The following is a 27,724-nucleotide window of genomic DNA, read 5'->3' as shown; positions in this document are numbered from 1 at the left end:
GCTTAGAAAATATTGTTTTTTTTTACGTAAAAAAATAGCAGCACTGCAGAACCGCACAGTACTTGATTATATTAGCGGCACCATGGCTGTTGCATCTTGTCCAACAAACAGTCAAGGTCCGACGTCTCACTTCATAACAAGTAAGGCGTAATATCATGTACAGAACTTTTTGAACTGAAACTGGAAACTTTTACAAGATTTCTGTCTGCTCTATGATTTGATATAAGAAAAACTACGTTCGGTTTTGGGGGGATTATTAGGCTAGAATGATTTGCCATTTCATGAACCCTATCCCTCATCCTAATAGAACTAGAATTGAGGATCTTCAAGTTGGAATTCCAAAATTAACTCCTGGAAACATCCATGTTGGTGGGTTTTAAAAGCTATTTGCAATTTCTAGATTTCCACTTTAACTAAGTCTTTGGTTTTACAACCTGTATACATCACTTTTTTCTTAGAGAGACATCAAGAGCAATCCTCGAACAAGAACAGTTTCGCACCTTCATTGATTTCACACAATTGCTATAGAAATGTGCAGAAATGTTAACCATGATCAGTTTTCTAGAATGTATCAGGAAGAAGGTCAAAGGATGCAGGATGCATGTGGAAGCCTGACTCCTCTGGGTTTATGTCCTGCAAATGGTCAAAAAACTGGTTTCAGCAATCAAACACATGAAAACCAGAGGTAACACAGCCTGCGCAGCATATTATAATAGAACTCGAACAAGGATTTTTTGTATTCCTTTGTTATTCTCGAAGTAACTAATCATAATAGAACTCGAATCCGGCTACTTTTCTTCCTCCATGTTTTGTATGAAAGATTATCGGTAGGATGATTTTTCGATAATATCTTATAGCAGCCGGAAATCAGACCGAAAGGTTGAAGATACCGAAACCATACCTGCAATTTTGAGGAGCTCTCCAAGCGGGTGATGCTGATGCTTTTTCCTTAAGAGGCAATGACATGAAATTCTTCCAGTCTACAAGCACAATTTTTAGATCATGAACTTTAGTCCCCAGACCATAGCAGCAATTTGCATGCATAGTACAAACTTCGTGAAAATCCTTGCTACGTTCACAAAAACCACCAAAGTAAGCTGTGTCTAGAAACCTCATTTCCAGTCTGATCTTCTCGAGGAAAGGATCGTTTTTTATCATATTCAATACATCTTGATCATGATTGCCAGGATAGGTTTCTCTAGACTGGAACCAAAACCTGTAGAATTGAATCGTCCGAAGATTGGATCTGACATAGGTAAACCCTCCATTTGGTCGATTATTTTTGTCTTCAGGATTGCCGTAGTAGTTATCACATGCTATCTGGAAATCTACTTTCGGATAGAACCGTGGAAATGGATTTCGAAGCCACACAATATCTGCATCCTGGAAAGGGGAATAAAGGAGTCAGATAGCAGGAAAAAGGAGTTGATCTGAGGTAAGCCAAAAAGGTCTGTCTATACCGTGAAAACAAAGCTGTAGCCCATCTCAAGAACAGTGCCCAAAAACTCGATTCTTCTCCACATCATCTTTAGGTATTCTTCAGACATGAAGTATGCTTCACTTGAGAAATTAAGCCCTTCAGTTCTGAGAGCATAGCAATGTGGATGTATAGCCAAGCAACGAGCATGTGCCTTCTGGTCCATGGATATTATGATCAAATTATTTACAAGTTTTTGTGTGTTGTCTCCAACTTGAAAACTCTCCAAGAAGAGATCAAATATAGATCCAGGCTCTGCCCATGCTTGATTCAATGTTGTCAAGATCACAGTTTTATGCTTGGTGGATGCGTTCTTCAAAATTCTCTCCAATTCCAAATCAATTTTTCCCTGGAAATCCATGAAATACACCCATCTTAATTGCATCCACACAAATTCAAGTCCATAGAAGATGAGACAATGATAATAATAACCAAAAAAATAAACAAAAAATCGCCTCTGCTTCGAAAAAGTACTCGAGAGGAGTCATCAAGACACGATGATTAATTTCTCATCAAGTTGCCTAACATTTAACTCTTTTTTTTTTTTTTGTTGATTGAATTTATGATGTCAACAATTTTTTGCCCAAGAATTTTTTATTGGATGTTGGACAAGTTCTTCCATCAAGTGCTAGATAACATGGTGCACAACTCAGCAAACCATGTCTCCTGTAAACTCATTCGTCGGAGAAAAAAAAAACTATTCTACACTGTCAGCGATCAATAGTTTGATGTGTCGTCTATTCCCCTTCCTCTTATAATATTTTCAAAACATAAAGAACTCCATTTTCAAAATATATTAAAAGCAAAAACTTCAACATAGTCTGACGTCCAAGATAAAAATAAAGTGAAAGGCAACTTAAATGCAAACTAGATCTAGGCATAATTAGCTGTACAATTGCAAGCCCCCTTTCATTTATATTTTATATGTTTTTAGTTTACTTTCTTTTTTTATTTATTTTTATTCGAAGAGAGTGTTTGAAAGTATAAATATAATTATTTTTTAAAGTATTTTTTGCTTGAAAATATATCAAAATAATATTTTTTTTAAAAAAATTATTTTTAACTTCAACCCATCAAAACAATTCAAATATATATATATATATATATATAAATAAATTTTAAATAAAAAAATTCAAAAATTCAAAACATACAGTTTCAACTGTGATTTCAAACGCAACCTAAATGTTAGTAAAATAATGTACAACGGTTAAAGCTAATAAAGCTGTAATTGCTTATTGTTTACAGGGATAAATAAAATAAATAATTATATCCGCTAATTAAGGTCAGAATTCTCTTTTCTATAAAATAATTTTTTTAAAAAAAATCTCTCTTTTATGTTTATATTTGGCTTTATATTTATTTTTTTATGTTGTAAATATAAGTAAGTACCATAGAAAATTATTCTCTCTATATTTCTTTATATAGAGCTCGCAATGAAGTACATAAATAAATTTAATTTAAATATGAGACCACTAGAGATGCAACTATTTTTATTAATTTAAAACAAAAGATATGATATACTCTTAATAATTATGAAAGTATTAAATTGGAAATGTCATGTGAATGAATGGCAACCTGATTAGCACTAATGACCTCGTTATAACCTATTGTTTATAACCCAAATTAAGAGTATCAAATTTGGATTTCCGAAGAAAATTCCCAAAGCCACGCCAATGATTGGTTGGCATGGGGCCCATAAAAGAGAATCCACCAATGAAATGGCAAGCTGATTCGGAATCACATTCGAGAAACTCAATGATGTGCTGCCGAATCAACGTTAGGCAGTAAGAAATTGCAAGTCCACGTTAGAAAAATTTTAAATTATTTTCTCATATTGTTTCTTGTCAATGAATGTCCCATAAAATAAAAAAAATAAGTGAGTGGACCCCAGAAAGTCACATCGTTATTGCCACCTTGTAAACATCTTAATTACGATAATAATCTAGATAATTAGATCACTAATTACCAACTCTTTGAAGATCACTCTTATATTGTAAATTATTGGTATTATTTTAAGAATAATGACCCTTTCTTCATGTCCAATCTTGGCCCCACAAACGACCGGGTCTCCTGCAATGGCTGAGAAAACAAGTCGGTGCTTCCTCGGACTTGTAAGAAAGGTTTGCAGAGTTATGGACTTCTAGGCAGGAAGCCAGCGAGGAGGATAGACTACGTTATAGCCCGTGCACATTTCCTACTGTTCTATCTTAGCCCCTACACTTATTGTATTCTTCACTGTTAATTATATGGTCTGGTTTTGAAATATATTATTTATCACATAGAAGTTTGAGGAGAAAATTGAAAGAAGGAAGGAAAAAGGTTCCATGCTTTCATTGGATTAGGTATGGAGCATTTAGGGGGGGCTAGATTGAGACTTTTTCAAAAACTATTGGGTTAGTATTGAAGAATCTTAAACAACAGGATCTGGAGTGAAAAGTTGATAAATATTTGAAGACTCAAATATAGTTTGCGAAAAAAATCCAGATAATTGAGTAATGTTTACTTCAACATCAAAAAAATGGATGATAACACTGTTTAATGTTAAAAATACTTCAGCTAGCCAGGAAAAAGAGAAGTCCACACATGCTCTTCCTCTGGATTATCTAGTTCAATGCCTTGATGTTTGTGATTTTGGTTCTTGGACAATTCTGTCTTGGTTTCATGACTACTGTTGAATTCAAGACAAGCTGCTAATAGCTACATGAATTCTTGAAGTTTTAAGCCAAAGGGTGTCGAAGAAGAAGAGGAAGAAGAAGAAGAACACTTACAAGAATATATTGAACCAACCAACTAAAAGAGTAAACAAGATCCCACAAAATTAATGGAGTAGATCCAAGCATTACAGGATTATAAAAGGAAAACTCACCTTAGAAGTTCGATTGTCTAACATGGAAAGTGAATCTGAATCAGAGGAGGAGCCAGGCAGGAACTCAAAATGGTAGGCAGACTTGTACAAAACGATGCAAGAAACAGCAAGAACTCCCAGAAACAAAACTGTGATTCTTACAATCGGCTTGTGGATGACCGCAGAGGAACTATGCAATGTTCCATTGACCATGCCGTCACCACCAGTACCAGTCATTCTGCCTGCTGCTGTTGGTGCTGAACTGTTGCCTTGTAATTCCTTGTTTTCTCCAAACTAGAACCGGCCTCTCTTATGTATACGTAGCTTCTCTGCAGGTCAACCTTGTTGCCCTCAATCTCTCTCTACTGCCTTATTTGATTATATATTTGGTTTAGTACTTAGTTAATTTCTTACCTGTTCTTGATCGATCCAGCCTATCTGTTGAATATTCTTTGTTGAGATTGAGGAGATGAAACAGTAGGGCAGTATCATAGTCGCTGGAGTACTCGTTTAATTGACGTGACTGCCGATTTAATTATGGACCCTAATAAAGATGTAGAGACGAAAAGCAACTTGCCGAAGTATTTCATCACCCGCACCGCAACACTTCGAGGCTTTCCACTGCGCTCAATGTCGGCTTAGTTTTTTTAATATAATAAAAATATTCAACCATCATTAATACATTTTATAATAACAAAAATTAATCATCAATTCAAAATACAATATATATATATATATATAGAACGAGATTTATTTTAAATGTTAATATGGTGTTATATTAGATTATATTTATTTTTAAATATTAAAATGATTATATATTGAATTAATAATTAATGTATGAAAGCTAGCTAGTTAGAAATTACCCTAAACATAGCAGGAAAAATGAAGCTTGGCGCCTATTGTTTTGGACTCGGAAAAATTAATACTTGGACCGTAACTTTATGATAATGTTTTTGAAAGTTCTAAGAATTAATTCAAAAAAAAATATGCGACCTGAGTTTATCAATCACGCTGTCTAATCGCGATGTCTCGATGCAACCCTTTTTTTCTTAATAAAAAGGTATATTTTACTCTTTATACCCTTTAACAATTAAACTTAGACTTTTCGCTAATAAAAAAATATTACTTTACGTTCGAGAATCATTGATATTTTTATTATGCACTACCTTATATTTATTTCAATAATATTTCTTTTTATTTTTTATTTTTTAAATCCATATTTTTTATTTATTTATTATGGTTTGCTTTATACGTGGTTAGTTTGGTTTCATAACCTGTTTCATGAGTTTGATGAGTTAACTCGGTTGACTCGAGTTTTTTATCTTTTTTAATTTCATCATTCAACATTAAATTGATTGGAAATTAGATTAGTTTGTTTTCTATAAGGTTATTATGGTCTCATAACTGAGTTACAAGTTTGGCCGATTAACCTAATTAACTAGAGTTTTTTTTTAATTGGCATTTTTTTCAATTTCACCCTTCAACATTGAGTTGATTATGAATTAGACTTCATGATTTATTTTGGTTTTATTTCTATGAGGTTTTCATAATTTTATGACTTAGATCACATGTTTTTCGGGTTAACCCGAGTAAACTCAAGTCATTTCAATATGTCATGTTTTTAGATTGAATTTTTTTCAATTTTAACCTTCAACAATAAGTTAATTGAAAGTTGGGCTTTATGATTTGTTTTAATTTTTTTTTAAGGTTATTATAGTCTCATGATTTGCTTCACAAATAACATGACGTAGTGCAAGCCAATAATCTAGCATAAAATAATTGAGGAGGGGAATTCATTATTCCTCTCCTCACAAAACATTGTTCATTCGAACAATGCTTTGTTTTTTATTTCTTTTTTAAAGATTTAACTCTTTTTTTTTTTTCTGAATCTCATAATTCAACATTGAGTTTGGTTATCTCGGTCTCATGGCTCGAGTCATGAATTTAAAGAGTTAACTTGGGTTTTTCATGTCTTTTTTTGTTAATTTTTGTTCAATTTTATCCTTCAATATTTGGTTGATTTAGAATTAGATTTCATAATTTTTTTTTCGTTTTGCTTTCTATAATATTATCTTGGTTTCATTACCTAGGTCACGGGTTTAGTGAGTTAACCCGGGTTGACTTGGATTATTTTTTTATTTTTTTTATTTCATCCAACAACATTATGTTTGTTTATCCTGGGTCACAGGCAGAACCGGGTTCTTTTGTTCTTTTTTTTAGTTGAATCTTTTTTTTTTAATTTTATTATGTAATATTTGATTAATTTGAAATTAGGCTTTATATTTTTTGTTTTCTTTAAGATTATCTCAGTCTTATGATTTAGATCACAAGTTTAGTAGATTAATTTAGACTGACTCAATTTTTTTTTTATCTTTCCTCAAACAATATTAGAGGCTAAAAACATATAGATGAAACTCTTCATGTCAATTGAAACTATTAACACTAAATTTGATTTTTTTTTTTTTTTGGTGTTGAAACGTGGACAATCGATCTTTTTCATGTTTTCTATTACTTCTAGTGTCTCTCTCTCTCTCTCTCTAATATATCAAATCCATAGACTTAAATATAAAAAAATTAATAAAATCTTGGATTAAAAAGTATAATTACCGAACTAAAGAGACTAAATTGGAGTATTTTTCTTTCCAAGGAAAACGTTTTTTTTTGTTTTTTTAAGAGATTTGCAAGTCTCTTCCATTGTCAAGTTAGAAAAAAAGGGAGCTTACAGGTTGAGGTGTCTTGTAAAATGAATACAAGAAATTCAAAACTCATGATCATCAAACAATTGATTTTTGCTAGCTATCTTCTTCTTCTTAGCCGCCATATATGGCCTCCTGCCTCCTTGAAAAGTCGAGAAATTGAAAATATTGTAATAAACCAAAAGAAAAGAAGCAGGGTGAATTTTATCACGCGCGCATCCTTGAATTGTTTTTAATTTCCTAGTTTACTAGTTAATTTCAATTTAGTTTTTCTATATAGATTAGGTGGGTTTGATGATTACTATTTAAACATTTTTATATATTATTTTTAAGGTTTTTTTAAATTTTTAAATTTCAAAATAAATTAAATAGATTTTCTCTATATTTTATAAATATCACCAAGAAACTTTGATTACATAATTTCTTTGCTGATTTCAACAAATAAAATAAATAAAAAATAAGACTTTGATTACATAATTTCTTGCAAGTTTCTTTTTGAACTCTTACGTACGAGGGACATCTCAAATGAATTAAATGTGGGCTAATGTATTTAATTTTGTTTATTGTTGGTTTTAATTATTAATGTGATATAAACTTAATTGACTTCAATGGGTTATTGCATCACGAAGCATGCACGATCATCATCGAACAAATATATATTATTCGTCATGAAGAGTGACTATATATTGGGAAAAATACTTTATTTTATTTTTAAAAGTAAGAATGATTAAGATTTTTTGTTTTTTTTTTGTTTTTTTTTGTATTTTGTATTTTTAGAACTTTAATTTTCTATAAATATTAATTTTATTTATTTACCATTGTAAACTATTTTTATTTTTTTCTAATATTTTTATTTACATCATAAAACTTATTTTACTTTAAAAAATAAAAAATAAAGACTAAGAAGTTTTTTTGTTAATCTTTTATTTTTTTATGCTATTTTTTTATTTTATTTTATTTTAAAAAACCAAAGATAAAACTTAGAAAATAAATAAGTAAATTTAATGCAAAAAGTAGAAAAGCTCAAACACATGAAATCACATAATTCATGAAAAAATACACACGTTTATCAGTACATCATTCACCTTATCTTTTATTGAATATTATTAGACCAACTTTTGATTTACAAGACTCAAATCATTAAGAAAAAATTTGCTAGCGAGAATAGAAAAAAAAACCCAAAACAATTCTAGTGGTTTTTAAATGAAAATTTTGCAAACACTTTTAATAATTTTTAATTTTAAAAAAAAATTATAACCAATATAAAAAATTAACTTCATATATAAACAAAAAAAACTATCATCTCAAGTAGCGGTGTTTAAAAGAATCAATTACGATGTCATATATATTAAAATAATATTATTTTAATAAAAAAATTAATAAATTAAAGATTATGTCATATATTAACCTAATTTTTAATTAAATCATGTTAATTGATTATTGTTTTTTAACATGTATCGATCCAAACATTAAATTTCAAGTCAATGTATTTGGTCGGGAAATACAGTACACATAAGACAACTTCAAATAAATTAACGAAAGAACAAAGTATTTTATATGTAAAGTTTTTTTACATTGTGAGTAATTTACCCTCTTTAGTGGTACAACTTGCAATTACTTAACTCATGTGAGATAGCTATACAGTGTGCTCCCGATGAAATATACTATAAAAAGGGAAGCGATCATGTATAACAACCACCTCCGGCTACTTTGTCTGCTGCTTCCTGGTTGTGCAAGGTCCTTTTGCCCTACGCTTTCTTCGCCATTCCTGCAAACAAAAAGTCCCTCCTTGGTTAAATGTAGCCTAGTCTGATTCCAAGAATTAACCATAAACATTATTGCAGAGGTTAATGGATAGAATGAGAGAGTTCATTGTCTTCACCTTTGGCTTTGAGGCTGCTGGGGTTGTGTCCTTCTGTCAGCAGTCAAAAAGATCAAAATTTGAATTAGCTTGTAGCGAAGAAGATAATATGATTAATTGTGGTTAAATTAAGGTGGGCTAAAAGACATGCCTTTGTGTTAGCTGAGTTTTAGGCATTAGGACTGGGGCCTCCTCTACTTTGGGTTTGGCTTCCTGGGTTGGAAGTGAATGCTGAGATTCAACTACAGCAGTTGGTGCTGTTTCCTGGGGTTTAGTTTTTGAAGTTGATGAAGTTTGCGTGGATGATGCAAATTCTGGGATTGGAACATTCTTTGCCTGTCACAAATAGGAGTAGATTATTCATTACTCGGGTCTTATTTCCTTGGACTTGAGTTGCTTCATAATACTAACTGTCCACAATAACCCACCAAATTGTTGAATTGGAGATTGTAAAAGGCTTCGATATATCTTTGCTTCGCAAGCTTCTGTTCCTTGTTCGTCTGCCTCCAAAATCCATAAACAGATCCCATGTTCAACACTTTGTTTGCATAAATCTTCCATGTATAGCTGCAGGACAACATATATGATTAGTTACTGATGGAAAAGTTTATATCTGATGAATTTGGTAGGGTTGCGCATTCACCATTCATAGATGCGTTGGAGACCAGCTGCTGACATCTTGTACCAATATTCAGCATCTGTCTTGCACTTCTCGAAGAAATCAGCTATCTTATTGCTAGACTCATCTCCGTTGTTGGGATCAATGTGGAATCCTGAGATCCCATCAACAAGAATTTCTGCTGGGCCACCTTGATTGGTGGCAAAGGTAGGCAATCCACAGTTCATTGCCTCAATGACTGTCAGGCCAAAAGCCTCATAAAGTGCAGGCTGAACAAAAGCTCCCTTTGTATCTGCAATGCAGCGGTAGAGCTCCCCATTTCGGTATCTGTCAGTTTGAGCTGCTATCCATCTGAACTGGCCCTTAAGTTGGTATTTCTCTATCAAGGCATGCATCTTCTTGATCTCCGCAATTTCTTCTCTATCATTTGATTTGGATGGATCAAAGAATCCTGCTACAACAACGAGATTCACCAAGTTTCTTAGCTTTGTATTCTTCCCGAACCACTCTGTCAGCCCCGTAATGTTTTTCACTGTATCCAGTCTTGCCATGGAGAAGATAATTGGTTTCTTCCTGTCAGCTAGATATCCACTGCTCCAGGCACGTTTAAATTAGTTTCAGCACATAAAAATGACTACAGGCCTTCTTTTGCTAATTATATTGTGCAAATGAAATGACAAAATCTTTAGAAGCTTGTCAAGATAAAAATAGGGAATTCATAGACCTACATATGCTCATGGTTATCCTCGTTGCTATAGAGCAGTTCTTCAATGGCAGGATGAAAAGAGGTTAGCCGCTTCTGTTTCTCGGTGTAGGGGAAGTAGACAGATTGGTCAGCCCCAGGGGAAGCAATGTTGAACTTTGGGTCAAAGACATTGATGCCTGACACAATACGGCAAAGTCCTGGCATGGTAAATGCCGTATGGCTTTCATACTGCCCTGGCCTAACGTTGCTAAAATTGATGCAAGTTCTTGAGTTGGCAATACAAATTATATTGATCAATAGGTCTGCATATAACTAATGATGGTAGGTAGAAAACAAACCTTCCTGCAATTTCTTGGTACGTGCTGGTTATGATAAAATCAGCACTATTCATCGCGATCATGTCTGCTGTGAATTGACAGGAAAAGTGGTACTTGGCATCCAATTCGTTCCATTTGACATCAGAATCTTCATACTTGGTTTTCTCCAAAGCATGAGCAATAGTCCCCTGGATTTACAGCAGGCCAAATTAGAGAATAGAATTAAATGGTAGATTAGTCTGAGTTCTTTATTTGAAATATGAGAGATTCAATAGATAGAGATCAGCTTAAACCAGAGTTATGCTGAGTTTCCGAGCCATTAGAGATGCCACCAAGTTCCCATCACTATAGTTCCCAATGATGAGATCAGGTTTACTGTCCATGTGTTCAAGGACCTTATCAGCAGCATCCTAGTGATTGGTGATGAGCCAGAGAAACATAAAAGATCATTACAATCAGTATGTGTTCAATAAAGAACTAACTGAAAATAGAAGTTAGAAAGCAATGGAGGCACATGCCTGAGAAAATCTCTCGAGGTAAGGGTATACATCGAAACGCGAAACCCACTGAGGGAGAACCCCTTTCTCTGTCTTGAAGGGGACCCTAACAATGTGGGAATGCTGTGTACCGAAAATAGGTTCTACCTCCTGGTTGCACTTTGTCCCTCCAGCATTTGGTATAAGTCGGGTTACCTGTATGCATATAAATAATACAGAGAAGTAGCAAAGAATCATTCAGAATCCAACTCTTCAATTGAGTGCAAAAGATAAACCTGGGAAATATTCATATATCTGTCTCACCACAAGAATTCGAGGCTTCACACCAAGGCCTTGATGCTTTATCTTAAGTAGGAGTTCTTCCTCTAAGGCTCTTACTTGATCAAGAATGTAAACAACCTGTGTGCCACATATAAGCAGATCAATTTAGTGCACTGTTATAATCGATTATGATCGCGCCATAATTAGTAGTGTGTAGGATTGTCTTACACACCTGGCCACCAGTATCTGGCAATCCCAGAACATCTGACTGGCCAAAGTAGCCGTGTGGAGAGAAGATCACAATGTTGAACATGTTGGGAATCCTGCTAAAGAGCAATTGCAGTTTCATTGGCTCTGGAGCTTGAAGTGATTCAGAAAGCAACCTCATTGTCTCTGTAACTCTTTCTGCAGTGTCTCCCCATCCCGTCTCAAAGCCCAACTCTCTCAGTCTGAATATTAATTCACAACAAGGAAATGAAGTTTTCATGGGATGATATCCTTTTATAGAGAGAGAAAAGTGTTCATAGAAATAAAGAAGTAGATATATGACCTCTGCTGGAAATCCTGATATGGGGTGTGTTTCGGAAATGCAGAGACAATCACTTCAGCTACAATCAATGCTTCTTGAAGCTTGGAAACTGTATCTAGAGTTTGATTGATCATAAGATTCTGCATATTACAAAATGAGAAGCATTACAATTGATTTCAAGCACTGGTTCTTCTAAGACTAAGACTGGCATATCATTGTCATCATCTTTTGCTGATGTTAGGACACCTACCTCTCCTTGATGGTTGAGCGCTAACAAGTAGTCGAGCAGAGGCTTTGCAGCTTCAGAGCTCCCACTGAGCTTCGATGACATGAACTTTGACATGTAGTTGACTCCATTCCCAATAGAAGAAGAAAGAGTTAGGCGAGGGGTAGAGAAATCCATAGCTCCAAAATCCAGTTCCAAAGCATTTTCGTTGTTCGCCCTGCACATTAATGTAGCAGTTACTAGAAGGAAAAGCCAGTTCCAAGATCATTCAAAAGATTTTCACTTGGACTTGTGCATACCATTTTTCATCAAAGATCATCTCCTTCAACTGCAAATATTCTGAAACGGAGATACCTTCTACGCTCAAATCTTCAGCATTCACCTTAACATATTCCCAGAAACCGGGATTCGGTCTTACAGCAAATGCAACAAAAGGTGGAATAACAGCTGCCTCCTGCAAGATGTCAAGATGAAAAAGAAACAGTAGTAAGTCCACAGGAAGCAAGCAGGTGAAGATGGAGAAATAGAATAGCAGAGAGATCAATCAATAACATATTATACCTGAGTGCAACTCAGGATATAACCAAGTAAGCCTTCCAAGACCTTTTGCCTTTCATTCTTATCTTGTATTGATTCATCAACTTCATCCATTAAATGTTGGCGTTTCATCAGCCTTTTCCCAGGTGCAACAAACCTGTTTTATTTTTTCATTTTTTCCCCCCGTCCCGGCGGGGAGAAATAAGAGGATACGTTAATTCCTCTAACGAGGAAGCCTGCAATGAACTTCATCAGACAAAAATTGAAGCAATCATATACCTGGAAAAACATTTCTTCATGTGATACCAGCTCTGCCTTAAAGCATCAGGCATGCTTTCTGTAATTGTTTTAGATCGCTGAAGAGCTGCTTGAGGAGGCATTTCAGCAGGAAAACAAATGATAACAGAGAAGGGGTTTTTTTTCAAAAAACACAAAGCAACCTGTGTGTGTTTGTAAAGGGTGTGCGACAATGTACTTATATAGGGAGCTGGAAATGCTTAGAAAAAAAAGAAAGATAAAAAGGCTTTGGCTAGGGGAGGAGGAGGAGGAGGAGAAATCTTAAAGAAAAGAAAGGAATGTGTGATTGACAGAGGAAGCAAGCTTAGATTGCCTTCTCTGCTTAATATCTTAAAAGTGGAGGGGAAGAATGATACAGTGAGTAAAATGCATGGATTGGAGAGGACTCGTATATTTTATGCTTTTCTTCTCCTTCCCAAAGGAAGGTTACAAGTTCTCACGTGACCTGTGTGTGATCTCCATGTTCCAGTATCTTGTTACTGTTTAAATTAATAATAATAGTTATTTTTCCAACTATTTTTTATTTAAAATTATATTAATATAATATTATTTTTATTTTTAAAAAATTATTTTTTTCATTTCTCACGTTCTTTGCTACGACCGCAAGCTACTTCTTTCTTGGATACTATTTATACCTTCGCATGTATGTTGCCTGGATAAATTTGGATCGTGCTTGATGTGATTTTTCTAAATTGATTTGAATTATTTTCTAGATCTTGATTTGGGCTAAATCGAAAGCTGATTATAAAACGGGATTCAATCTTGTTTCGATCGAAGGATAAAATTTCTTATTTAGTTTAATTTTAAAATTGTTTTCATATCACTCGTTACAATTATCATTCATTTACCAACAATAATTTTTAAATAACGACTTCGAATTACTTGAAGGATTGAGACTTCTCTGCTGCTTCTATACAATTTTCTAATCCCGAGCTGCATAATGAAGAGTCCGGTGCTATTTCTCGGCAACAATACTGGCTTAGCAGACGCCATGAACTGTTGTGACTCGGTAGGCAAGAAGTATCTGACAGCCCACATTCCCTATCACCAACTAGCTTTCTCATAATCTTTAATCTTTCATCTGTTAATGATTACCATTTGACTAAATTTGGAACCTCGGCTGTTGGAACTAAATCCAAACTGCAATTTCCAGATCCATGCCGAGACAAATAGAGGCGGCAGGAAGATGACCAGATGTATGAAAAATGAAATCCCAGTTTCAAGAGGATTAAGAGTTTTAAGATTCAGTGATATTCGATGCCATACACACAGCATGAGCAGAAAGCAGCTTTCTGATCACGGTAGGATCAGTGGCAATTTAAAAGCAAATATCAACTGGCCAGATGACACAAAAAGCAGAGCATAGCCAGCTTGATATTTCTGCTTCAGAGCGAGCAGGGGCCTCCCCCGCTTTCCGAACAGAACAGTTTCAACTAGTAAAATTTAAATGCCCATCCAAAAGTAGGGGATTTCCAACGATCCTAGCAGTAGAACATAACCCGCTTGACATTCTCCTTCAAGGCAGGTAAAGGCCTCACAGCAGCATTAGCACCGGGTCCACGTGTTTGACGAGGACCCCCACCAGCACCTCCACGACCACCAGCCATGCCACTTGCAATTGATTCACTGTCTGATGTCTCTGGCTCCATGTAGAAACGAGCTCGAAATGCAGCAAGATGAGCATAGTATGCAGGTGGCACTGCAACATCATAAAGCAAGCAAGAGGGGAAGTTATTAGTCTAGTACAATCCATGATTGTATTATTGACGTGAATCATTGGGGGGGGGGGGGGGCTTACCAATGGAAACAGATCGCGTGCATCGTGCATATCTGGAAGGGAAAAAAATGAGTAGCAAGACCAAAATTAGAGCTAAAATAAAATTAAAAATAAAAATAGAATGACAAGGGAAGGAAACAAATCAATAAACTATCAAGACACATCATACTGTAAAATTAAAGAAGACATAAACTTACGTGTAGCAAAGATTGTTTGTCAGGGACTGCAGCCCATCAGCAGTAAACTTGTTCTCATCCCAAAGTACATGGTAATGAGCTGGACGGCTTGTGCCCTGTTGTTGGTGGCCATTGGTGAGAAATCAAAAGCAACAAGTGCTCTACAGCAATCAGATTTACACAAGGAAATGTGAATCTTGCGCGGAAATGCAAGTCTTACCTGAATCCCAGCATGACTACACAAATAGAAGTCGAATTCAGTAGGATGGCAGATCTTCGAGTCCACAACAGTACCTACCATATGAAATGTTTAGTGAAACATGTCACGCAAATCTAAAGCAAATTGGAACACGATTCTATCACCAAGCCAGATTTATTACCAGGCAATATATTCCCACTCCTGTCAACAGCATTGCGGTCACGGTGATCATTTGCAAACAGCCTTGTGTGATGACGCTTCTGAACCACAACAAATGTCACAGGAGGCTGGTAATTGGGCTCTAAAGAAGCACATGCCTGAGGTTGACAAGCAGAGAAATGGGAAATTAAGAGGGCTTACAAAATCCAACAAGATAATGACCAAATAGAAAAGAAAAAACCTAGAGAGCTTCGAGGAAAAGCAGCTTTACCTTACGAATAGCATCAAGTTCGTACAACAAAACTTGATAAAACTGTCCTTCACTGACACCATCTCTGGAAAATAATTACACCATTAGACATGGCAGCAATACACAAAAAAAAAAAAACAGGGAGAACAGGATAATACCTGTAGAATATAATTCGCTGTGGCTTCTGCCCGGTTGCCCTACGGAAGGATATGAGAAGTTCCCTGCATTATAGAAAAATACATTCAAACCATCTAACCACAAAAAGCTATTCTTGGAACAGAGACAGATTAGTTGTTGACTCAATGGTCAACTAACAATAATCCTAACTTTAATGCACCAAAGACAAGCATGAAGAGAAAGTGAGGAAGTACGAGAGGAGAGGTAAATCATACTTGATCATGCCACCAGACACTGTCCCTCGTACAGGATCCTGCCATGTTTTATATAAATCTTGGATAAGCTCTTGTCGATGGGCTTGAGCACAAACCAGGCCAGCATATTTGGTAACCTCTGGCCAATCTTGCGAAGCCACTACCTGCATTCCAATTGTATTAATCAACCAAAAAAACTAAGCAGGTGAGAAAAAAAAAGATGTAGGCATTCAGAAGCTGAAGATAGAAGATTTGCATACGGCTGCAATAGATGGGCTTGAGTCCTCCCCAGGATGAGGATGAGTAACATCAGCACCAAAAATAATAGTAGGTCGGTCGCTGACTAGAGGGATACGTCTAGATATTGCATCCACAAGTACTGTATTCCTTCCTCCAACCTTCACATTTATCTTCAAAGCCACATTAGCGAGATATTGCTTGCTCATTTTGAACACATGCTTTGTCAAACAGCACTGGGAAACAAGCCCAAGATCTGTCTCACAAATACGCTTCAAATCACCTGCAACAAAAGGAAAAACAAATTGTGAACTGCAAAATGAATTATATAAAGTATCTAAGAAAACAAACTTTTAAAAAGATACAATGGTAAGGGAAGATTTATAACAGCTAAACATAATTAAAAACACGCACATATAGATCTTTTAAACTGCACATACAATTTTCTTACTCTTGGTGTACTTTCTGAAAATAAAAAATTATGCACAAATATATTCAGATGCATATTAAAGCAGAGATTTCTTGTCAGAATTTTCCCTATAAATTTGGCAGTCATCAACAGTGATTTTAATTCGAATACAAAACTGTTAGCATGAAATAAAAAAAATTAATAAAACTCGCCAATACCCTCTGATTTGTTAAAACAAAAACAAGACTACACAAGCATCATCAACTTGACTGAAATCCAGTCTCTTACCATAAAGAGAACCATTGTTGTCAGGGAGAATCACAATAAGCAAGTCAAGTTCCTTGCTATGGGGCCGGAGCTTGGTCATTGCTTCATGGTATCGATTTTTCAAAACCCTTTCTACATGCTCAGGACGACCACTGACAGGAGCCAGCAATGGCTCAAGAGCAAAGTCCTGTATAAAAACCCACAATCCAATGTTTAGAGATGAACAAAATTGAAGTCCAAAAAGAAATTGGAAGCAGATGCCCGAAGGAAATGTCCAAGTTAAATACCATGCCAGAAATTTGACACATTTGTGCAAGTTCATAGCAAAATCCTCGAGCCACACTGTCTTGCACATTTCGTGAAAAATTGACGCAGATCCAATTATTCACTCTTCCCCCATTGACCATTTTCTGCCACATAATTAACAAATTTAGTCTTCTAACTTGAAAGGAAATATTTCACACAATGAAGGTTAGATATACAAGCCCAAACAAGAGTACCAATAACCAGCCAATAATGAAAGAGAGTGTGCTTGTGCGCACAAGAAAGTTGCATTGATGCTTGTGATCTTGTGAGCAAAGATCAAAGTGAGCCAAACATCCACAACATGTAGAACTTCAAATAGTGTATCTAACATTACTCATTATAGACATATCTCTACTAAAGCCAACCACCATCCTTGCTGACTGGAGATGGTCCCAGGGCATAATGGGTAAATCTCTAGCCTCCCTCCCATCTTTCCTCTTTTCCTACCACTCACTAACCACAATTCAGACAGACTACTTTCTAGATCTCACTGAGTTACAAACACAAACTGGCAACTTCACATTTAAACAAACAGCAGGAGAAAGAAAAAAAGCAGAGACAAACTACAGATAGACCACAGTTGATGTGAAATGCATATGGCTATTATATCAAGCAATACCTTATTCATCATATTCCACTGCCCAACTTGAGGAAGACAATCCTTCTCTCTGCCTGTGTCATGATACTTAAGCTGCAAAGACAAAAGGAAGCAACCCAATGGACACTTGCAACATGATGTAAAGTTTAAATAGGTGACAAAACACATAGAAAACAAAGACTATTTACCCATGGGGGAGGCAGAATGCGAGCTTCAACTGAAGCAAGCTTATCACTGATTTTGATACCAAACTCCTTTGCATATGGATCATTGTGGTATGCATTGTGATAAACCGTCTGCTCAAGCAATCAAGCATGTTAGGATAATAATATTTCACAATTTGCTACTAAACTTTTAGGCATAAATAACTAACTAAAGGAAGCTCCTAACTCATAGCTAGAGCACCTCAGGTCAAAAGAAATTATGCCAACATTAGCACAACTGGCAATCCATATCCTAAAATATAAACATATTAACACTTGTTATTGACAATTAAAAAACAAAAAGGAACCGGTAAATTTAAAAAATAGTTGAGCATGAAAAAATAATTTTTTTAAAAAAAGCAATGCATAAAAGATCAAGAAAGCAAAAGAACCATTTAAACAGAAGGACTAATATATACAGCCAATAGACTATTGAAGTATCCAGCAAGGTTGCGATCGGAGTACAAACATACTCACTACATTATACCAGCATAATAATCTTACCTGCATAATATCTTTCTCCCTTTCCTGAGGACGTTGGCAGGTCACCTTCAACAATGCAGTTATCTGTCTCTCGTTCAATCTTTTGGAGTACCTCTGACCCTCAACAATCTTGCAGACCTGTTTTCAAGGGATAATTCATAAGCAGGTACACCCATAAACTGACTACACAATGGAAATGAAGAAATATGCATTACCTCCATAGGCAAATAATTAGGTCTCTGTTGATTTCCTACTTGTAGACAAGGCCATTGAGGGTGTTGAATTACAAAACCATAGGTTTCGTAGAAGTACTCCACGACAGATTTCAGGGTTCCTCTTTCATCAACCGGGAAACTAGAACAGAAAAAATTATGTCACCCACCAAGACCAATTTAGTGCGTCCAAATTCTAACAACATATACTTATCATAGAGTATGAAACTCACGTCAGCTCCCGTGTTGCCTGTGATGTTAAGCCAGAAATACGGTACTTTCTGCGCATATTTCCACGGTGTGTAACTTCAACTTTGACGCCTCTTAGCGCCTTTTTAATCTTTAAATAGAGAAGAAAGTGTTCACGTCTTGTAATAGATAAATCAACTTGAGAAAATTGTAGAGTGCAAAAACCAAGACGACGTGTTATAGAAATTGTAGCAAATGACTAGTAACTGTTTTATAAAATGGCATATACCTCACAACTAGATCAGATGAGCCAGAGTTGTAATAAAAAAAATAAGACCAAAAGAACAAATAAATTCTAACCTTTACACGATCAGAATCAGACAACGGTCTAGAGGAAACATCACGATTTAATAATTGAGTCACAAAATCAATGACTGGCAGTGGCTCAATGAAGGCCGTGGATGACATATCTGCAGCACAGAAAAGCCATTAAATTGCAAAGAAAATTCACTACATATTTGTCGAATGACAATACAGAAAAATAATCACACGTGTGCAAGAGATGGACTTTAACAAGACCCTATGTGAAAACAAATTTAATCAATCGAACATACCAATGTTCAGCGATAGTCCCATCTGAGTAGGACGAATACTTTGATAGAAACCACGCCAACTCTCCAAGCCCTCACCAAGTGATTGTCTCCTTCCTAGGTCAGGGGAATAAAATGATCGACCCACAGGACAATACCTACAGTTTATCAGCAACCACACTTTAGCATGCAGAAGTGACAGTGCACAAGTGAATACATTGGCTACAGGCTACCTAGCAGTAGGCAATTCACGCAGAACTATATCAAGAACTTGAAGGGCTTCCTGAGGCGCATCAGCTTGCTGTCCTCGCAAAAAAAGTCCCAAGTGGTGCAGGTCAGCACGAGCAGCCAATTTGATTGTAACTTTGAATTCTCTCTCTCTCCTGCAAGATGAAAGATATTTAACAGCATGGAACAAAGAAACAAAGCTAAGGCAATCACCCCATTATGATGCCACAAGCGAGAATATTAAGTTGGATGACTGAAAAAGAGCATACAATTTGGCATTTTGAAGTGCTGTTTCTCCCCAGACAAGAACCAGAATGCAAATCTCAGAGATTGAACCAAAAAAAGCCCTCCAAGAATGAAAAACAGTACATGAAAAGAAACCACAAAAAAGAAGAAAAAAAAGGAACCTTGGCCCGCCTGATCCATCATCATCGTCAATGAGGGTGATCTTGAAATCTTTCGCCTGAAAAGGAAGTGCTCCGGCAGTATATAGACTCTTCCGTCCATCATAAGCAGGAAGACGCTTTCCAAGATGAGATTCCCGGTACAGTTTAACCAGTTGTTCCATTACAGCTCGATTTACACCCCTTGATGTGACCTCTGGTGTTATGGTGACCTATTCCCATCAACAAAACCAATTACCCACATGCAACAATAATTGATGGAACACAAATTATCAACGGAAGAAGGATGTTGAAACAGTCACTCACGTCATATTGGTGCAAATCCTTATCTGGTAGCTCAGCAAAGAAGTGATTAGCCTTTACAATACACCTAATGCCAGTGCTACCTTTTCCTGGTCGAAGAGGGAACCTCACCGATTTACTTGAGGCTGGCAGCGGCTGAATCGCCTGGCTAGAAGAACCTTCTTGCTCAACAGATAGTTGCTGCAGCTGCTGCGATACAGTTGCTATCGATGGCTCTGGTGGTCGCATAGAAGAACTTGCCTCAGATGGCATGGGCTGAGTGGTCACCACAGCTGGATAAGGAGCTGGGGTAGCTTGGTGCAGCTCGGGTGCTGGTGGTCTAAATCCACCTGAAGATGGCCCTCCGCGGCCACCTCCAGTACGACCACCACCATATCCTCGACCTCCTTGCTGAGGTTGCCCTCTTCCCCGGCCCTGGTACTCAGGGGCTCCACCATATTGCTGTTGTTGCATCCCTCCCCGGCCTCGTCCACCACCATACCCACCTCCACGACCTCCTTGCTGAGACTGGGGACCCCAACCCCTTCCACCTTGGTATCCTCCTCCACCTCCTCCCTGTTGAGGCGGACCACTCCTCTCAGCTGGGGGCTGGGCACCCCGACCAGTATCAGTTTCCTGCGACTCAGAACTCTCACCCCCACTTTGAGGAATTTCGGTTCTTCTCTTCCTCACCATGATGATACCTGCAAAAGCAAAACACTTCTAACATGAGTCGATCCCGTTAAATGATAGCAAATCTCAAGCCAAACAACAGAAAACATAATAAGCAACACCTACAAATTGGACCAAAAACAAAAAGCAATTATGAAAAAGCAAGATCATTAAAGCATAACTGTAAAATTAAAATAGCAAGAGGGAACACTTGAAAATTAATTCCGCTCCGTCATAAAAGCTTCCCCGGACTAACAAGTAAATCGAACGTTAGCAGCAAGTTTCAAAACAAAACTCATTCTCAAGAAAAACAAAAACAACAGTCTTAACAGCCCCAAGCATTTAACCGTATACACGATAGAAATGATAAAACTACCCTAAGATTTCAAAAGGTAAAAACAAAATCAAAATAGACATTCAGTACATAATCAAGCATTAAACACAAAAGAAAATTCCAGAGTTCGCTTTCGTAAACAACAAAAAAATGCCATATAAAATTTAAGTAATAAGAACGCAACACTGATCATACAACGAGAACAGAAACCCTAGTTCGAAAAATCTAAACTAAAGTCGCTCAATACTCCATAAAACCACTTAAAATCCTAAAAATAAACCACTAAATAGCCACAGCGAAAAGATCTCGCCGTCCAAAACCAGAACACTGCATTTCACAGCTCAAGGAGGCAAACAGTGACTGAAACCAAACAGATCTGTGTGAAACAAGTACGAAATAACTGAAAGCGGTGTCAAACACGGTAGATCCAGAGTCAACAGGTAGTGAGAGGAAGAGGAGAACCAGTAGCATCACCTGATAGCAGTTATCGGAAAACAACTTTTCGGTCACCGGAGAGTGAAAAACGACAAAAAGAAGGTGACCGTACAGCACTATGAGCGCACTTCGTTTAGAGAGAGTGAGAGAGAAAAGATAAAATAAAAAAAGAATAAAAACGAAAGAAAAAAGAAAGAGCTCCTTGTAAAATACCGATATCTACAAAAATGGTCGTTATAAAGGAGAGGTTAGGTGTTTGAAAATGACAACTCTGTCCCTACACTACTTTATAGAGAAGGGAGCAGTGCCAGACTGCTAGGGCTTTTTGTTGCTTTAACATTTGACACGTAGATCCTGAGCTGGATGGTTTTAGATTTTTTACTTGTTGGGATTGTGTGACGTGGCAATTATTTTCTTTTTTATTTGTTTGGAGTTATGAGACTTCGTTGTTCCGGATCTTTATTTGTCGCATATCAAAAGGAATATATGAATTGATTTATTTTAATTTTTTGATATCGAGTTATATTTTTAGGATATAAGGTGTTACTACAGGGGAAAAAAAGGGAAAATTAAAGGAAATATTGGGTGGCGTGATATTTTACATGGTAGAAGACGAATTATTGTTTTTATCTATTGTATGTATTTAGTAAAAAGTTCTCAAATAAAATCATATATATTTATATATGTGTGTGTAGATAATGCGACAGTCGGAATAATTATATAAAAAGAAATAAAATAAAGAAGGCATCAACAATATTATCAATGTGAATCCTTACAAGAGGGGAGAAAGATAAGATATTATGGGCAATCGGAGCTACGGCTCAACATGTTTTCTTATAAAAAAAATTTATTTTAAATTAGTTTTTTTATAATTTTAATACGCTAATTTCAAAAATAAATTTTTAAAAAAAATATTTTGATACACTTTTTAGTGAAAAACACTTTAAAAATCAACTGTTATCATACTTTCAAACACTTTCTTAGTTGAGGTGATTATCTTGCATTGCATTTTAGTCGTATTTAGGTGTATTTACTTTTAAAACATTTGAATTCATGAATTTTTTTATTATTTTATTTGATTTTGATATACTAATATTAAAAAATCACAACAACATTAGAACTTACTTGACATCCTCTTCCCGGTAGTTAGGCATGTGTGCCCAACAACAGCGTAACGATGGTTTTTTTTTCTTCTCTCCCTCTATTCTCCTTCCTTGACTTGGTTTCCGTGCATGCCCCTCCAAAGAAAAATTTGTGTCTTACCAGTTTGTATTGTGTAAATCTTGGTTTTTTTTTTTTTTATTGTTATTGGTTTTGCTTGTAGTATTTTTTTGAAGTTTATTTTGTTTCTCAATTCCGTCTATTAAAATTTGATTTTGTTTAATTTTTGTATGAATTTTTTTATAGTTCCTTTTATTGTTATTTTTTATCATTTTATTGATTTATTTTATTTTTTAACCTCACTCCTCGCTATTTTATTTTATTTTATTTTGATGTTAGATTTGGTGCTTATTTTTTATATTGTATTTTTTGTTTTGTTTTTAATATTTTTATTGATTAATTTTTTTTCAATCTCATCCAACGATATTTAGATGAATGGGGATTTTACTTTATGATTTTTTTGTGTTTGTATTATATGAAATAATCATAATCTCATGATCCGAGTCATGAGTTTCGAAAATTAGCATAATTTGACTTTAATTTTTTTTAAGTCTATTTTTTTCTTTAATTTCATAATTTAACACTAGGTTTTTGGGGCTTGAGATTCGTGATTTTTTCCAATTTTCTTTATATGAGATTTTTTCAATCTAATGGCCTAAGTCCAGAGTAAGTCAAGTTAGTCGAGGTTGACTAAAGCTTTGTTCTGGCTGTTTTTTTACTTGATTTTTTTTATCTGTCTTGCATCTCATCATTTAACTTACTGAGGAGTTGATCTTTATTGTTTTTTTTATTTTTTTATATGGAGTTATTATAATCTTACGATCGAGTCTCGAATTTGACACACTAACTCGAATTAGTTTTTTATCCTCTTTTAATATTGATTTTTTTCGGTTAGTCCTCCAATGTCTGATTCGTTATCGAATAAGGTTGATGATAACTGAATTTTAGATTTTATGTCATTTTTCTTCATAGAGATTGTCATTCTCATTTAATTTTTATTTTGTTATCAAATAAGATTGTTGAAATATTTTAAAAATATTTTAAGCGTTTTTTTTTATAATAGTGACAAGTGATTTTTTTTGTAGTTATTGTTGTTTCTTTTGTCTTTGTTTATAATCATATCATTAAATTAACTGAGCTTATTAAATCAATTTGAATTAATTATTAGAGTCCAGATTTTTCTTACTCCTTTAAAAATATTATTATTTTTTAACATTCTTTTTATATGTTAGAAAAAAAATTAATACGAGCCCAACTATATAGTAAATTAATCCTATAAAATAATTGAGAAGAAATGGCATAAAAAATGTTACAATCTAGCAGGAGTTAAAAAAAAAAAAGGGTTAGTGGGTTAAAGTGCGGTGGAATGGATAAAGTAAAGAAAATAAAAATGGGGAGAGCAACGAGGTTTATACAATCCGCATGATTGGCCACGACTCGTCTTTCACAAACACGCAACCCGCTAACTTACTCTCCATTTTCCCTACTCGCTCCATCCACTTGACACCTGTTTTGTCATCTCGTGACCAAGGCTGCACGTTCATAAATACCGAAATACCCTTGATTACTGTCATTTAATTGCTGTCGCCCATAATCAGCTGTCCAATCAAGAAAATAATAACAGCTAATTATAATAATCAAGGCGTGGCTTGGAATCTGCTATAAACGGTATTTCATAAAAAGAAAACTTATTTTTTTTATTTTTTAAATTGTTTTAATACGTTAATATTAAAAATAATTTTTAAAAAATAAAAATAATTATTTTAATTGATTTTTAAACAAAAACTACTTTAAAAAATAAATAAAATCATACCACAACACCCCTTTCAAGTATAACATAAAATTAGAAAGTTAATTTAATTTAATTTAATTTGGGTTTAAAAGTAGACGTTGCTTTCCAGAAGATTCTTTGTATATTTTGAAAGTATTGTCAACTGCTTCGTTAGCAATCTTTTGGCTACTTCGAGAACAAGTAGGGAGAAAGTGGGTAATGGGCCTAATGGGTCAAAGGACTTAGGAGCTGTCGCCGTGACCACTTTTGTTATAGTCTGACCAGCTGTAGTTGTCACTAACCTTGGTTTCCGTGTTTTATAGCGGTGCTGAATTATTTTTTATAAAAAAATATTTTTAGATATTAAAATATGATTAAAAATTTACATAAAAAATCTGTTTCGACAAATATATAATGATTTAAATTAAAGCTAGTCAATATAAGATATGATGTTAAATCCATAGCGCCATATTATATTATTAGAATAATTTAATAAAAAAATATAAAAAAATTTTAAATTTATAACTTACATAATTAGACCCGAAATATTTAATTTATAAAAACTATAAATTTTAATTTTTAATAAATTAAATATTAATTAATGAAATTAAAAAAAATCAATCATACAAAAAGAATTTTAAAAAATAATAATTCAAAACATAAAAATCAAAATGACTACTCCTACTATTATTAATAAATAATATAATCAATGTTATTATTACTATTACTATTACTACTATTATAATCATTATTATTATTATCACCACCACAACTATTATTATTTTTTATTATAATCACCATTTTTCTTCTTCTTCCTTTCCCTCATAGTATTCTTCTTATTATTATTATTATTCTCACCATCATCATCAATCAAGCTTTCTTCTCAAAGAAGAAATGCTACATTGTCTCCATGCATTTCTAACTTCCAGCTAATTTCTTTTTATGGGTAACAGATCAATCAATGGGACAACCTTAGCTTGTTGAAATGAAACAAGAAAAATGGACATTGAAGTACCTACGTTGAAACTAAGTGCAGTGAACCATAATAAAAACATGTAAAATCATGTTTTTGTTGTCTGACAAACACAACCCAGAAAAAAATAATCATAAAGAAGTATATTGAAGCAACTTTTAGCTTTACCCATCATTTGCAGTAAGAATAGAAAATAGATATTGTTAATACATGACAAACATTAGATAAGATGATGGCTGGCCATTCACATGCTTTACAAACGAAGTAAATAAAATGTAAGTGTTCTTTTTTAGGCTTTAGACTCTAGAAAAATTTGTGTGTGACAGGAGGGCACTGATACAACCCATGCTTGTGGAATAGATGCCATGAGAAATAATAAAGCAAAAGCCCATGTAGATGGAAGTGATATCAAATAATAACACCCGACTGTCTGAATGATGATGCATTGTCTATTCTACCACTCATGAACACCATTGTAGAAGACAAATTACAAGAAATACAAATCAGAAAACCTATTAACTAATTGAAAGATTCTCATCATGTTTAAGGAAGAAATAACCATTTCTACCATAGGTAACATGTAGCTTTGTTATTGAAAGGTGTTAATATTAAAAGTAATTTTTTTAAAATAAAAAATATTATTTTAATATATTTTTAAATAAAAAATACTTATTACCAACCCCTTTTAACACCCTCTAACACGACATGACTAATTAGCTTTGCAGACGGATTAAATCAAATGACTAATGTCAATCAATCACCCCCAGCAACCACTTCACTAATCCAGCCAAGGATATAGATATTTGGAAACTAAAAACACGAGAAATAAAAGAAAATCTGGAAAATAACCTATCCAACCAAACAAGGGTATCGAATATGGATCCAAGAAGAATAGATGACAACTAAATATAGTATTTACAAAGAAATTAACAACAAAGTATTGTGCTATTAATACACAACACTAATTAGTAATCATATACTAGATGGCAATTACCTCCAAAAGAGAAAGTTGAAGCAAAATCTTTTCATCATCAGGATTTAACATAGTAATTAATCGCTAATTAATAAAAACCAAGCTACTAAACCCCACCACGAACCATTGCCCGGAACCGCTGTTTAGATTCTTGCCTTTGAAGCCTTATTTCAGAATTAAACTTTCTGATAAACTCTTCTGCTCGTCGATTCAACTCGTCCTGACTCATTGATTTCTCCCTCCTCAAAGACATAGAATCGTTGAATGTATCTGATTTTCTGAGTTCTCTCCTAGCCCAAGCAACCAGATCATCATCGCTGCCACCCCTACTACCATCACTAGCAGCAGTGATCATCTCGTTGGCTTTCTGTAACACCTTCATAGGGGTGTCCCATGTGCCACTCTTCTTTAACTACCTTGCTGGTGCTTTCCCTTGCTTCTCCATGATTAATGTTCATGCGTCCTCCAGGGTGTCATGCTGATCTGCCTCTGGTGTCAGTGGCTCTTTGTCCATCTTTTCTTGCTGTTTCCTAGCAGAATCTGTCAAGTAAGATTCCTTAAACGTGTATGTATTCGTCTTTTCTTGCAGCATTTTACCGAAATTTGTCAAGAAAGTGTCAAGAGAGTAATAATCATGAGAAGAGTCGATGAGTTTCTCAAAAGACAAAGTTGTTTCCAATAGTTTTTCCACTTCTTGCATGCTATGGTCTTGCCAGAGATCATTTGTGTTACTTTTGTTTTGACTTTTGTGTTTCTTATTGGAACTAGAATAGGACAATTTTGTGTTGGAGTTTGGGTGTTGAAATATAAAGGAAGCAACAATGGCGATTATGATGAAGTTGAGGATGATATAAATATAAAGAGGAGATAACCAACCACGGAGGGAGATCCATACGCTAAGAAGAGTTGAGAGAATTAGATTAAACGCGTAAGGAATTATAGCCACTTTGAACAAAATAAAAGTGGAAATGATTCCTATACAGAGAAGCATCATCTTTACAGCCCAGATTGTGGTACTGAATTTGCCTATTTTGAAAGAAGAAATCTTAAATAGATTTGCCATTGGGTGCACAAGTTTAGCTATTAGAAAGATGAAAACTCCTTGAACAGAAAGAACTGAAAAGAAAAGATGAAGAAACAATTTCAACTTTCAGCAATATGCCATAAACCACTATGAATTTTTAAGACTTTGATGGT

General features: G+C 34.8%; 4 protein-coding genes across 4 annotated transcripts; all 4 read right to left on the bottom strand.

Moving 5' to 3' along the window:
* Positions 1 to 366: 366 nt before the first annotated feature.
* On the bottom strand, positions 367 to 4,898 carry LOC133678326 (uncharacterized protein At4g15970-like). The gene is made up of 4 exons (XM_062100617.1): positions 4,344 to 4,898; positions 1,461 to 1,826; positions 902 to 1,383; positions 367 to 633 (listed from the first exon to the last, which is right to left on the bottom strand). Exons 1-4 carry the CDS (start codon positions 4,557 to 4,559, stop codon positions 627 to 629), a joined length of 1,071 nt encoding a protein of 356 aa, XP_061956601.1. The 5' UTR covers positions 4,560 to 4,898; the 3' UTR covers positions 367 to 626.
* Positions 4,899 to 8,471: 3,573 nt separating this feature from the next.
* LOC133678231 (sucrose synthase 7-like) lies at positions 8,472 to 13,037 on the bottom strand. Its single transcript, XM_062100488.1, has 16 exons — positions 12,851 to 13,037; positions 12,596 to 12,728; positions 12,334 to 12,488; positions 12,059 to 12,251; positions 11,830 to 11,948; positions 11,512 to 11,728; positions 11,322 to 11,417; positions 11,040 to 11,213; positions 10,815 to 10,931; positions 10,543 to 10,709; positions 10,227 to 10,451; positions 9,523 to 10,089; positions 9,308 to 9,446; positions 9,031 to 9,215; positions 8,901 to 8,933; positions 8,472 to 8,786 (listed from the first exon to the last, which is right to left on the bottom strand). The coding sequence occupies exons 1-16, from the start codon at positions 12,949 to 12,951 to the stop codon at positions 8,642 to 8,644; spliced, it is 2,766 nt and encodes a 921-aa protein (XP_061956472.1). The 5' UTR covers positions 12,952 to 13,037; the 3' UTR covers positions 8,472 to 8,641.
* A 1,028-nt stretch (positions 13,038 to 14,065) lies between these two features.
* LOC133678204 (protein argonaute 1-like) lies at positions 14,066 to 21,858 on the bottom strand. Its single transcript, XM_062100441.1, has 22 exons — positions 21,689 to 21,858; positions 20,233 to 20,912; positions 19,930 to 20,138; positions 19,528 to 19,677; positions 19,319 to 19,452; positions 19,065 to 19,174; positions 18,749 to 18,855; positions 18,519 to 18,657; positions 18,325 to 18,441; positions 17,806 to 17,913; positions 17,639 to 17,710; positions 17,001 to 17,123; positions 16,735 to 16,900; positions 16,061 to 16,320; positions 15,822 to 15,964; positions 15,588 to 15,650; positions 15,451 to 15,514; positions 15,202 to 15,337; positions 15,042 to 15,115; positions 14,843 to 14,937; positions 14,667 to 14,698; positions 14,066 to 14,567 (listed from the first exon to the last, which is right to left on the bottom strand). Exons 2-22 carry the CDS (start codon positions 20,902 to 20,904, stop codon positions 14,350 to 14,352), a joined length of 3,192 nt encoding a protein of 1,063 aa, XP_061956425.1. The 5' UTR covers positions 20,905 to 20,912; positions 21,689 to 21,858; the 3' UTR covers positions 14,066 to 14,349.
* A 4,775-nt stretch (positions 21,859 to 26,633) lies between these two features.
* Positions 26,634 to 27,227, bottom strand: LOC133678819 (uncharacterized). Its single transcript, XM_062101335.1, has 2 exons — positions 26,988 to 27,227; positions 26,634 to 26,894 (listed from the first exon to the last, which is right to left on the bottom strand). The coding sequence occupies exons 1-2, from the start codon at positions 27,225 to 27,227 to the stop codon at positions 26,634 to 26,636; spliced, it is 501 nt and encodes a 166-aa protein (XP_061957319.1).
* Positions 27,228 to 27,724: the final 497 nt, after the last annotated feature.

This window comes from Populus nigra, chromosome 18 (genome assembly GCF_951802175.1).
Source record: "Populus nigra chromosome 18, ddPopNigr1.1, whole genome shotgun sequence".
Taxonomy (NCBI): Eukaryota; Viridiplantae; Streptophyta; class Magnoliopsida; order Malpighiales; family Salicaceae; genus Populus; species Populus nigra.
Note: the sequence above shows the minus strand (reverse complement) of the source record. Positions and strands in the feature narration are given on the sequence as shown.